Source organism: Panthera onca, chromosome X (assembly GCF_046562875.1).
Source record: "Panthera onca isolate mPanOnc1 chromosome X, mPanOnc1 haplotype 2, whole genome shotgun sequence".
Classification (NCBI taxonomy): Eukaryota; Metazoa; Chordata; class Mammalia; order Carnivora; family Felidae; genus Panthera; species Panthera onca.
In genome coordinates, this window is record NC_138357.1 from 27,131,788 (window position 1) to 27,144,283 (window position 12,496).

The 12,496-nt window shown below is 43.1% G+C and overlaps 1 protein-coding gene across 1 annotated transcript in view; it reads left to right on the plus strand.

The window, feature by feature from the left end:
• Window positions 1-12,496, plus strand: part of TENM1 (teneurin transmembrane protein 1) — a 790,868-nt gene that overhangs the window by 709,756 nt on the left and 68,616 nt on the right. Inside the window, exon 25 of the mRNA XM_081792970.1 lies at window positions 8,023-8,177. Within this exon, the coding sequence (XP_081649096.1) occupies window positions 8,023-8,177 (155 nt within the window). The remainder of the gene's footprint in view (window positions 1-8,022; window positions 8,178-12,496) is intronic.

Here is a 12,496-nt window from a genome sequence, read left to right on the forward strand (position 1 = left end):
TAATGGTAGATACATGTCGGTATACATTTGTCCAGACTAATACAATGTCCAACACCAAGAGTGAGGTCCAATGTAAACTGTTGACTTTGGGTGATAATGTCGTGTCAGTGTAGGTTCATCAGTTGTAACAAATGTACCTCCCTGGTGGGGGATATTGATAGTGGGGGAGGCTGTGCTTCTCTGGGGGCTGGGAATATATGAGAAATCTCTGTAGCAAGACACAACTTTAAACAGCAGTGCTACACTGGTTATTAGATTTACTCCAAGTTCATGGATCTTCTCTGTTCACAGCAGCGTCTTCACTGACAATATATTCCTCCTGATTGTCCTGTAGCAAGCGTCATAAATTGGCAACTTGAGGATGAATCCAGTTCAAAAATATAATTCATTTGGCCACACTCAATTTATTAAAAAAAAAAAAAAGATGGAATGCATTTAGGTGGCATGTGCTCTCTCTTGTTAACCTCAGCTTTCCCTAGAACCTCACCTGGCACTAACCTACAGATTGATGTCACCTGCCCAGCCCTTAACAACATAGGAGTTTGTGACCCCTGTATCTGGGGCCTCTTTTTTAAAAAAAAATTTTTAATGTTTATTTTTGAGAGGCGGGGAGGGGAAGAGAGAGAGGGAGACACAGAATCCAAAGCAGGCTCCAGGCTCTAAGCGGTCAGCACAGAGCCCGAAACCGGGCTCGAACTCAGGAACAACGAGATCATGACCTGAGCCGAAGTCAGACGCTTAACCGACTGAGCCACCCAGGTGCCCCGGGGCCTCCTTTTTATGTGGTAGGTCATAAGGCAATAGTCCAGTTACCGAAATCCCCATCATATAGAAACTCTGAGTATTTTCTCAAAACTCACCACCTTTTTTGTTTAAATTTTTTTTCATGTTTATTTTTGAGAGAGAGAGAGACACAGAGTGCAAACAGGGGAGGGGCAGAGATAGAGAGGGAGACACAAAATCCAAAGCAGGCTCCAGGCTCCGAGCTGTCAGCACAGAGCCTGGCGCGGGGCTTGAACTCACAAACCGTGAGATCATGACCTGAGCCGAAGTTGGCCACTTAACCAACTGAGCCACCCAGGCACCCCAAAACTCATCACCTTTGTGGGGATGAAGCCACAGAATATCTTTGAAGGATAATCCTGAAGAAATCCAAGTGATCTACAGGAATACAAGAATTCTTAATCTTTTGAGAGGGCTCGGTAGTCACTTTGACAATGTAACTAAAGCAATGGACCATCTCCCCGTGACAAAATCTCCCCATACACAAAACACTTTGCAGATTATTTCATGAAGTTCCTGAAACCAGTTTGTACACCGCTCCTGTGGTAAAGTGATTGGTAGCCGCATTTAGGCTACATGGGATGGAGATTAAGAGACTGGACACTGAGGGGCGACTGAGTGGCTCAGTCGGTTAAGCGCCCAACTTCGGCTCAGGTCACGATCTTGCCTTTCGGGGATTGGAGCCCCGTGTCAGGCTCTGTGCTGACAGCTGGGAGCCTGGAGCCTGCTTCGGATTCTGCATCTCCCTTTCTTTGCCCCTACCCCGCTCACACTCTCTCTGTCTCAAAAATAAACACTAAAAAGAGAGCGATTGTGGACATTGAACTCAGATGAGCTAAGTCTAGCATTTTCTAGGTAGGTAACCTGGAATTAGTCATTCAACCTCTGAACTTCTATTTCCTCATCTGGAAAATGATAGTAATACCTACTCCACAAAGCTGCTATGAGGATTAAATGAGAAAATGTCTGTAGAGGATCCAGCTCCATGCCTGAAATAGCCTCATAGTCGCAGCAAATGAAAATGGTTATTATAGTTAGTGATACTAGTCAGCCTTCATGGGTTTTCAGTGGTGCTTCCCTGGATGTCACGCTGGGCTCATCAGGAATTCAACATGGTCATTCAGGTTTGGCTTACCTGTCACTCTGAGAGATCACTTGTGACCTTCATTTCCCCAGCCCGTTCCCCAGGGTTGTTCCCGTGGCATCCTGGACTTGCTCAAAACTAATGCTTATCCCAAGGCATTGTGATTGCCTGGTTATTTGTTCATCTCCCCAACCAGTGCTGAGCTCTGTTTTATACTACTCTGCTGTACTCCTAGTGCCTAGCACTGTACCTGACATGTAATAGACACAAAATAAATCTAATGAATCAATAAATCAGGAGAAAGAGCTTCTCTAGTAAACTTTTAGAAAAATACTGGCTGATGGAGGTAGGAGAGCTTTTCATTCACTCTGCCTTGGTCAACGCTCTGAGAGAATCAGAAGGAGCCAACGAGAAGACGCATGCTCAAAACTGGCCATTTCTTTCAGCCGGAATTTCTTGGTTAACTGGCCTAAACATCTATTGTTCTTTATGATATCTCTGAAGCCCTTTAAAGTACCTTCTGAGTCATGAAAGAAAGGACATTCCAGTCAGTAGAATATTCATTTGAATGCTTATCATTTTTAATTTGTACTTAAATTCTTTGGAAATTGACCTTTACTGTATAGAATATACTGTAACTTTTTTATTCAACAATATTGGATTAAGTCACACCATTCACTAGTCATGGAATATTACAGTGGGTTTATTAGAGTCTCTTACTGAAGAAATCCTGTTCTCATTGTTAACCACACAGTGACGTCATCTCAGCTGGTCATTAAGCTCAGCCTCCTTCAACCCTAGTGACACACAGATATTTGTAGAGTTCTAGAAGCTCCATTTAAGGGCTACCTAGCAAGAGAACTTAACAGGCTCACTGTGCAGAAGTAACTTGACCCTTTCTGATTCTAGCGGGTAATTAAGTGGACAATAGACAGATCAGTTGGAGAATGGACTTTTCTGCCTGGTGGAGGATTTTCATATAGACCAACACATGATACCAATTTTCGGAGAATTGAATTGCACATGAACAAGCAAAATATTTTAATCTCTCTTTGATTTAAAGGGCACTTTGTGATCAACAGCTAGTGTCAGACAATTCAGCACTCTCAGTAATGGAGATTGAGCTGACACCATACTACATTTAGGACATTTCCTGGAAGTTTATTTTAACCATTTATCTCTGTATCATAAAATTAAAGAGCACATTGTGTCAAGGGGGAAAAAACTAGTATTTCCGTTTTCTGGTTGCTAGGGCTGCAGATGGAGAGAATTTTATGACTGCTTTCCATAGCTTATATTTGAGAGAAGGTTCATTTTTAAGATAGAAATAATACAAATGTAGGTGGCCTCAACAGCTGTAATTTTTATAAATTCAATACAAACATGCCTTCTGCCAACGTTTGAAATTGGCATTCTGCACGGCCAAATACTCTGATCTTTGCTGTTACCTAATTTGGGATTTTAGCTACTATTTCCAGGCTATTAACCTCCACATCTGGGCTCCCAGTGACCTCACATCAGGAAATCCCTGCTGTTTCAGTATTGATCAGCAGTGCCTCTTCCCCAACAGGTGATACATTTATTAGTAACTATCCACGCTGCCCCAGCTTTAGGCAATTGTCTTCTTAAGAATTATAGCATTTATTCATTGGAGGATAATAAGACAAGGGAAGAAGTCAAATAATTTCGCCTGTAATTTGCAGCTGTTTCATACAGAGCTATGCTTCACAGAGAAAAGAGCCTGCAGTTCAGATATTATATAATGTCCCCTACTTTGCATAAGACATTGTGAATAATTTTTTTACAAGATGCACTTTATTTATGAGCAGGTCCCTCCATAGAAAGAGCTTGTTAGGGCTTAATGCTGATGAATGGAGACAGCACCATTCACACTTCCAGGTTATGGTCTGTCAGTGCTTTCATTATATGCACTAATTTACAAGGATTTATTTATTTTCTCACAAATGTAAAAATGTGCTCCAAGCTAAACACGCTGTCTGGGTGTCTGAGCCCGATGTTTTCCTTGCTGGAGGTAGGGTGGGGTGGGAACTCAAGCTATCTGTGGTACTCTTCCCGCCTCCACTCCCAGCCACTGCCTCACCTTGTGGTGATCTCCAAGATCTATCTTTTTTTGCTTGCTGTGGAAATGAATAGTGGTTAAAATTTTAAACCCTGGAAGTGGTTCTCTCAATGCAGTTTAATTCCTTTCTTAGCCAAACAAAGACTGTGCCTTCCATTGTGTTTTCAGTGGTAAGGAAAATGCTGGCAGTAAGCACATCAATGGATGTGGCCGTTGGAACGAACTCTGCCCACAACATTAGGTACCACATTTTGGAAATCTGGGTACAACAATATCAAAATATGAAAGTCAATTGAATCTGCAGATCTTGCTAGCCCCAGATGGCTTTATGTGCTCCGAAATCATTCACATCTCCGTCTCTGAAAAAATAAAGCTTAAAATATACTGGGCATGTGCCACCTTCTCCCACTCAGCCTAACAAATGGTAATAGATCATGCTGACTGCATCATTGACACCCCAGGGCTGTAACAATACTCATTATGGAGGGGAGACCACCCCCTTCCAAGTAATGGCAAAAATAATTCCTTTTCCTGCCTGGGATCTCCAGTTTGGTTTTTAACCACAGTGCAAATTAAATGCCCCTTAAACCTCACCAGTGAAGAGTTTCTAAAACTAGTTGTTTGGGGAATCTCTGCGTGTGTGTGTCTGTGTCTGTGTGTCTGTGTGTGTGTGTGTTGGTTGGTTGGGGAAGGAAAGTGAGAAGAAAGGAAAATATGTACATATAAAATGCACCCTGATGCACTAGTAAAGCATCTATCACACAGCTCCTCGAAGACCTTCCTACTACTTCTTTTTCAACTCCACACGTAAATATAACCCAATCAAATGTAATTAAAGAGTCTCCAGGATAACAGAGTCTTTTGGAATTTGGACCATGATAAAAGAAACGGCTGCACAAATATATGGAAAAATATCCTACAAACGGTCAGCCAAATAAGCCCCGAAGGCCACTAGTGAGTATTTAATAAGCCTCATCTGTGGAACTGAGCTGACATGAACAGAGAGAAAGCGGTTCACAGTGTTTAGAAGTTAACCAAAGCTAAAAGTGGAAAACCATGTAAAGTCCAGGATTATCCTCCCTGGATCGGCACAAACTTCACCCTCTGATGAGGATGAGGAATGTAGTGGTCACAGGAACAGAACTATCCTCCCTGGTGTCCACATCAAGATGTAAAGAGCTCCCCAAATACGCTAGTCCCTGTAGGAATTCATTTCTTTCTCTATACCTTTTGTGAATCTGTTCCAACTTTCAAAGGGTTAGAATCTCCAAATTTACTGCCTTCTCGTTGGAGCAACACTTCCACGGTATTCCTCTTAGTTTCTGTGCACCTGGATTCTTTGTCCCTTGGCCTTCACAGAACTTGGCAGAGTGACATTCAGTATGTGTTTGGTAAATAATTCATGATTTCAGACACTTCAAGCTGAACTGCTCTCAGCCTTTCTCTCTCCAGACTTGAGTCATGATCTTTCAGCCCATCTTCTTCTGACAACCAAATTTTAAATTTCACACTCACTGATAATTTAATACAGAGGTCATAGAAGGTAATCATAGGCCTGCCTGCCACAGGGCAGACCAAACACTAAGCATTGGAGGCTTTGAGTTTGCCAGAACAAAAACAAAAATAAAAAGCAGAGGTATGCCTTGGTTCATCATTAGTCCACATGTTCTGGAGATGGAAGAACTGTTCATGTGGTGTCATCCTTTGACCTGCTCAATCTTAAAAGTCTCTTTTAGAAACCTGCTGAAAGGTCCTTATGCATCTAAAATTGAAAAGGGGACTTACTGACACGAAATTCCCCTTGTTTGGACATGCTGGTTTCCTTGGAGAACTCTCCAAAAACATACATGACTTTAGAGGCATTCGGGGAAAGTGAAAATGAATCTGTAACTTTTATAGATGCTAAGGATTAATACTTCATGAGGAACATCAGGATTAATCAAAGTACACCATGAAGCCGAGTCTAACATTAACCTCCTGCCAACAAATTAGTTCATCTAAAAGCAGTTCATTAAGTTGGGTTTATAAACTGTCTTTAGGTGAGTTCACTCTTGGCCCGGAAAATGATCGGGTGTGTGAATGTGTGTGTGTGTGTGTGTGTGTGTGTGCGTGAACACACACTAAAAGGACATGCTTGTTGTCACAGATGTTCCCAACTTTAATATGCATTCTGTGTCTCACAAGGTCTGGATAAAGGAGAGATCAGAAAAGACTAAATTGTAGACTAGTGTTAAAGTAATGCCATGTGGTTATTTTCAAGAGCACTGTCAAAAGCACCAAGGGAAGCAGGAACACCATATGTTCTTTATATATGTCTGACACTTTTTAAATGTATTATTTCATATGATATTTATAACAACCTAGGCGAAGAGTAACCAACTCATCCCAGTTTGGCCAGGACTGTCCCAGTTTTAAAACTGAACCCTGCCTCAATCCCAAACTAAGACAGTTGCTCACCTTTGCTTAGGTAAGGCAGTAATCAACGTTCTGAGACCAATTTCCAGTGTTGGGGGGGGGGTCCCCCCACAGCACCAGCAGAGCAGTTCTCGGATACCGGCTGAGTATCCTACAGTTTCACTCAATTCTGATGCTATCTACCCAGAGAAAGTCCATTCCCACAGGTGAGGGGCTCAGGCCCACAAAACTGCCCCCACAACGTACACCCCCTCTTCGGATGCCAATCGAGAGTCCAGGTTGTCACCAGCTATAGATTAGAGGTTCCACTGATCCCCTCCTTGGGTTCAATTAATGAGCCAGAGGGGCTCACAGAACTCAGAGAAACATTTCACTTACGGGATCACCGGTTTATTACAAAAGGATATAACTCAGGAACAGCCAAGATGGAAGAGACGCATAGGGCAAGGTGTGTGCGAAAGGGTGTGGAGCCTCTGTGCCCTCTCCAGGCACACCACTCTCCTCAAATCTCCGTGTGTTCACCAACCTAGAAACTCTGCAAAGCCTGAACTTTGGGGTTTTTAATAGAGGCTTTATTACATAGGTGTGGTTGATTAAATCATTGACTACTGGAGACTGACCTCAATCCCCAGCCCCTCTCCCCTCCCCAGAGGTCTGGGGGTGGGACTCAAAGTACCAACCCTCTATTCATGAATGGTTCTCCTGGCAACCAACCCATCTTCAGATGCGGTCCAAACGTCCCCTCGTTAGCGTAATAAAAGACACCTTTGTCTCTCTCGCCACTTTAGAAATTTGCGAAGTTTTAGCAGCTCTGTGTTACAAACTGGGAAGAAGGCCAAATACATATTTCCTATTATAAATCACAATATCACAAGCAGATTATCTTTTCCGTACTTTACCAAAGAGGAGGTTAAAATTTGGAGAGACAAATGACAACCGAAGTCACGTAGGAGTTGTAAGTGATGTATCAGTATTAGAACCCAAGCCTCCTACCCACTATTATATATTTTCCAAAACACCAGGCCGTAATTAACACAACGTGTAAAAACTACTGTGAGAATTTTATCGGCTTTCATTTTTTCTAGCAGTTTGACCATTCCCTTTGTGACACCATAATTTTGCTTTCCAAACTCCTCTTAACAGATAATATAGAGAAAAAAACACAGTCCAGTTTATCAGAATTATTACAAGCTCTCTGTGAGCTGAGTGTGAATTGATGAAAATAACTTTAATACCTTCCAAGTCACTTATTTCTAATGCAACCATGAAAATAAGCGGTGGCCTACGCATCTGCACGCTAAAAGAAGTGTAATATATGCTGCCTCCCCGGTCTCTTCCCGTTTATCTTAAAGGGGATTTTTTTTTTTCTGTTTGTGGGGGTAAGCAAGTATTAGGGGGCAGAAATGTAAAACTACACAACACAAAATGGTTAGACCTGGCTTTATTTCCCCGTTACGTTTTATCATTTCTTCTCAATACACAAAGAAGCGAATGTGTGTCTGAACAAACCTCTCCCATTACTGTCCTGGCTGTGCTGAGCAAAATTGAATCCATATGTCTTTAAAATGCTCTTCTGTTTCTGTGGCTTCTTTCAAAATACTGATCTTGGTGCAAATGTGGCCCACTAGACTACTAATGCTCATTTGCTTCTTCCCACCAGGCATCACAGTTGATAGGCATGGATTCATTTACTTTGTGGATGGGACCATGATTCGGAGAATTGATGACAATGCTGTGGTCACAACTGTAATCGGCTCAAACGGTCTGACTTCCACACAGCCACTGAGCTGTGACTCAGGAATGGACATCACTCAGGTAGGCACCGCTGGTTTCCAAGCGTTACCGCCATTTGGCATCATGGAAATGGATACCAATTTTCTCATACAGAAATTAGGTAGAAAGGAAGCCTGGTGTATCTGTGATAACATCAGGTAGCAGAAGTTTCTCTTTCTGCAAGTTACTTTTTTCCACCTCAGATAAACTCACTTGGGAGTACTACCCGCTGGAATGTTGGCGTAAGAATAAGAATAAAGAAAAGAAAAGAATAAGAATAAAGGCTCTCAAATTTGAATCAATTGGAGGGTAAAGGTCAGTCTTTTATTGAGTATTTTCCAAGTTACATAATTTTATTATTTTTAAATAATGCAGTAACGCACATTTGGAAAAGCACTGACTACTGAGGTCTGTAGAAATCTTTCTTAATTTTCTTTAAGGTTTATTCACTTTTCAGAGACAGTGAGAGACAAAGTGTGAGTGAGGGAGGGGCAGAGAGAGAGAGGGAGACACAGAATCCGAAGCAGGCTCCAGGCTCCGAGCTGTCAGCACAGAGCCTGATGCCGGGCTCGAACTCACGAACTGTGAGATCATGACCTGAGCCGAAGTCGGAGGCTCAACCGACTGAGCCACCCAGGTGCCCTATTATGGTCTCGCGGTTCATGAGCCTGGAGTCTGCTTCGGATTCTGTGTCTCCCACTCTCTCTCTGCCCCTCCCCCACTCCACACCGTCTCACTCTTTCAAAAATAAATACATTAAAAAATTGTTTAAAAAGGAATCTTTTGTAATGCATATACAAGCATGACTTGTTATTCATGTGTATGTAAACAGCTGTATTTAAGGCATTTGAAAGTTTTAAGTAGAGGCAACATTCCCTCTGAGATCTATTTTACATTTATTTAGGAAAGCTTTTTGTCAGAACAAAAGGGAAAATTCAGTGTAACTTTCATCTGAGTCAAAAATTCTGATTTTACCACAGTTGTACAAAATCAGGATCGGACATATAGAGAGATTATAGAGCATACAGCACAGTTCCGGCATCCTCTGGGTGTCTTCCTCAGTCTGCAGTGTGAGAGAAATAGACTAGACAGTCCTCAAAGGGACTTTTGAGCTCTAACAGTCCAAGAACCCGAGACTCCGATGAAGTAGATTATTAATCTTTTCAAATGAATTAGAGTAGATGTTGAGAGTTTTAGGATTGGTTAGTGAGTGTGTCGGAGAGGGTGATTTTGACTGCAAATAATGAAACATGTATCTAAAAATAGTTCAGGGGCACCTGGGTGGCTCTGTCAGTTAAGCATCCCACTCTTGATCTCGCTTCAGGTCATGATCTCACGGTTGGTGGGTTCGAGCCCCGCATTGGGCTCTACCCTGATAGTGCTGAGCCTGCTTGGGATTCTCTCTCTCCCTGTCTCTCTGCTCCTCCCCCATGGGCGTGCACGCTGTTATTCTCTCTCATTCTCTCTCTCTCTCTCTCTCTCTCAAAAAATAAAAATAAAAATAGTTTGGGGCACCTGGATGGCTCAGTCGATTGAGCATCCGACTTCCCCACTCATTCTCTCATTCTCTCTCTCTCTCTCTCTCTCTAAAACAAAAATAAAATAAACATTTTTTTAAAAAAATCTAAAAAAAAATAAAAATAGTTTAAACTGTAAGGTCTCATGAATTCACATAGTGAGATGATCAGAGGTAAGAAAGATGCCAGTAGATTTCCTTCTTGAGTCACACTGGCAAGAATCAAATCATGTGCCCTTGCCTTCACCGGACACTGGCAAAGGGGAAATGGGATCTCCAAAATGGATTCAAACCCTCTGGAATTGGGTTCCCTTCCCTAAGCATATTGCTACCTAATTCTTAAATGAAAATCAGGCTTCTCTTGGCAAGGAATGAAGGATCGCTGCTGGGGAGGCAGCCAGCGATATCTGCCAGGGTTAGGGCATTCATGTCGCTTTGTTCTTTGTACCCCTGGAACCTAGCACCACAAGGCAAGTAAAGCATCATCTGGAAACCTTGCTTTAGTCGTTAGCTCTGTTATCCCTTCCCGTCTCCATCCTCCAAACATACACATCTCTATAAAACACTAAAAATGTGCCTATTTGGGGGATTTCTTCTTCTCTATGTGCCCCTCCCTCGCCTCAGAAATGCAGAAAGTAATCAGATATAGTCCACTACAAAAATAAAATGGGCCTGAAAAGGCCCTGGAAAGGCCTGGAAAACTGACCCCATGAATGAACCATTCTTAAGAGAGATTTGAGTGGATCAGGCTGTCGAGTCGTCGAGCAACCTAACTTTCCATGATGCAAAATCCTGTGGAAGGCAAGGAAAAGGAGCATTATTTATGGCAGAAAGGAAGGGTGTGAATGTGTTTCCATGGAGGAGGGGGACGAAAGAGAAGATGCACGTATATGATTCACTTGTGGGATATTTTTAACTTAAAATAGGACACTTAGTATTGCAATCAGTCAAGTCTAAACAACTTATCTGTTTCTGTGTGGAAAAGTTATGCTCAAAAGAGAATTCTTTGTCTAAATAGAGCAAACATATGCTCCTCATCACCATGAGAAGGGTTCTTTTTCACATGCCATTTGCTAGCCATAATTGCCACAATAAAAGCTACCTCGTCCCTTTCAGGTGGGGATGTAGAGCGCAGCCCAGTGAGAAGGAGCCCTGGTAACCAGGACGCAGAATCACATTTCCCCTATGGTATTTCATTCCAAGCCTCAGTTTCCCTCATGCCCTCCCTTCCTTTTTCCTTATCCAGCTTCAGCTTTAGAAAAACAGTCATTTGGGGGAGTAGATGGGGAGTCGAGTGAGGTGGGGTGGGAGGCGGTTATTAGAAATTAGCAAGGCTGCGGGGCGCCTGGCTGGCTCAGTCATTTAAGCTTCCGATTTTGGCTCAGGTCATGATCTCGCGGTTCGTGAGTTCGAGCCCCTCGTGGGTCTCTGTGCTGACAGCTCGGAGCTTGCTTCAGATTCTGTGTCTCCCTCTCTCTCTGCCCCTCCCCCACTTGCACTCTGTCTCTCTCTCTCTCTCTCTCTCTCTCTCTCTCTTTCTCTCTCTCAAAAATAAACACGAAAAAATTTTTTTAAAGATCTCTCTAGCTATTGCATAGAGAACTGAGTGGAGGGAAACAGTGTTACAGGCAAGGAGACCACTTAAGAGGCTGTTGAAGTAATATAGGTGTGATGGAGACAAAAGATATATATAAATGACTAGCACCTTGTCAAAAGACTTCTGTACAAATTAAATTGCTTTCCAATGTTTTGGGGATGCATAGATGACGTTTCTTTGGGTTACAACTCTGATGACACTGAACGTGAAGATGCTCAGCTTTATGCAGGTTACACAGGCAAGCAATGACAATGGCCACGCCTAAAGTATCAGCGGTATGGGTTAAGAACCTGGAGAGGTCAGTGAAGCATTGGTGCCAAAAGCAAAGAACTCGTTGACTGGACTTAATTGCAGGATTAAGGAAGTACAGGTATGATGGCACTATTCTCTGAGATAAGGAATCCAGGAAGAGGAGAAGCAGGGTTGCGGGTGAGGGTTGAATGATGGGCTCAGTTCAGGACATGGTGGCTTTGAGGTGCCAAGTCTTGCAGTTGTCTTGCAGGCAACTGGAAATAGGTCCAAAGCTCAAGGCCTGAAAAGGAGGTTAGACTTGGGATTATCAGTCCACACATGGGAACAACAAATGGGACAATGGATGGGGTCTTCCGGGGGGGGGGGGGGAGGGGGCGCCCATGGCATCAAAAGAAGAGAAGGCTTAAGACCAAACTCCAAGGATATTAATACTCAAGAGAAGGCTGAGGAATGGATAGGAGGCCACAAAGGAGACTGAGAGGGAAACACCTGACAAGTAGGAGGAAAACCAGGAACGTGTGCCGTGAAAAAGCCAAGGGAAACAAGCTTTTCAAAAGGAAGGGAATGGTTAATGCCAGCTGCTGCTTTAGAGGTCACATAAAATAAGCTGTTTTTTTTTAAGAAGCCATTTGGCTTGACAGCATTCGTGACTCTGATAGGAATGCCTTTGGTGGAGTGCTAATTAATTGGAATAGGATTGCAGTGGTAGAGTGGGAGGTGAGGAAATGGAGAAAGTGAAAATAGATCACTTTTTTGAGATGCCTGGCTGGGAAGGGGAGGCTTTGGCATTAAAGCAAGTCAGCTCCCAGGTGTGTGCAGATCAGCACCCAGGTGGGGCACAGGTGCATGACAGGTGGGGAACACTGAAATCAGCTGGGTGGCTGGATAGTGTCTCCCGGGAGGAAGCCAGTGTGTGGCACAGCTGCCCAGACGCTCAGCCTCTGTGGCCAGAGCTCCCGCTGTCTGTTTAGATAACTGTGGCAGATGGGGGACCTG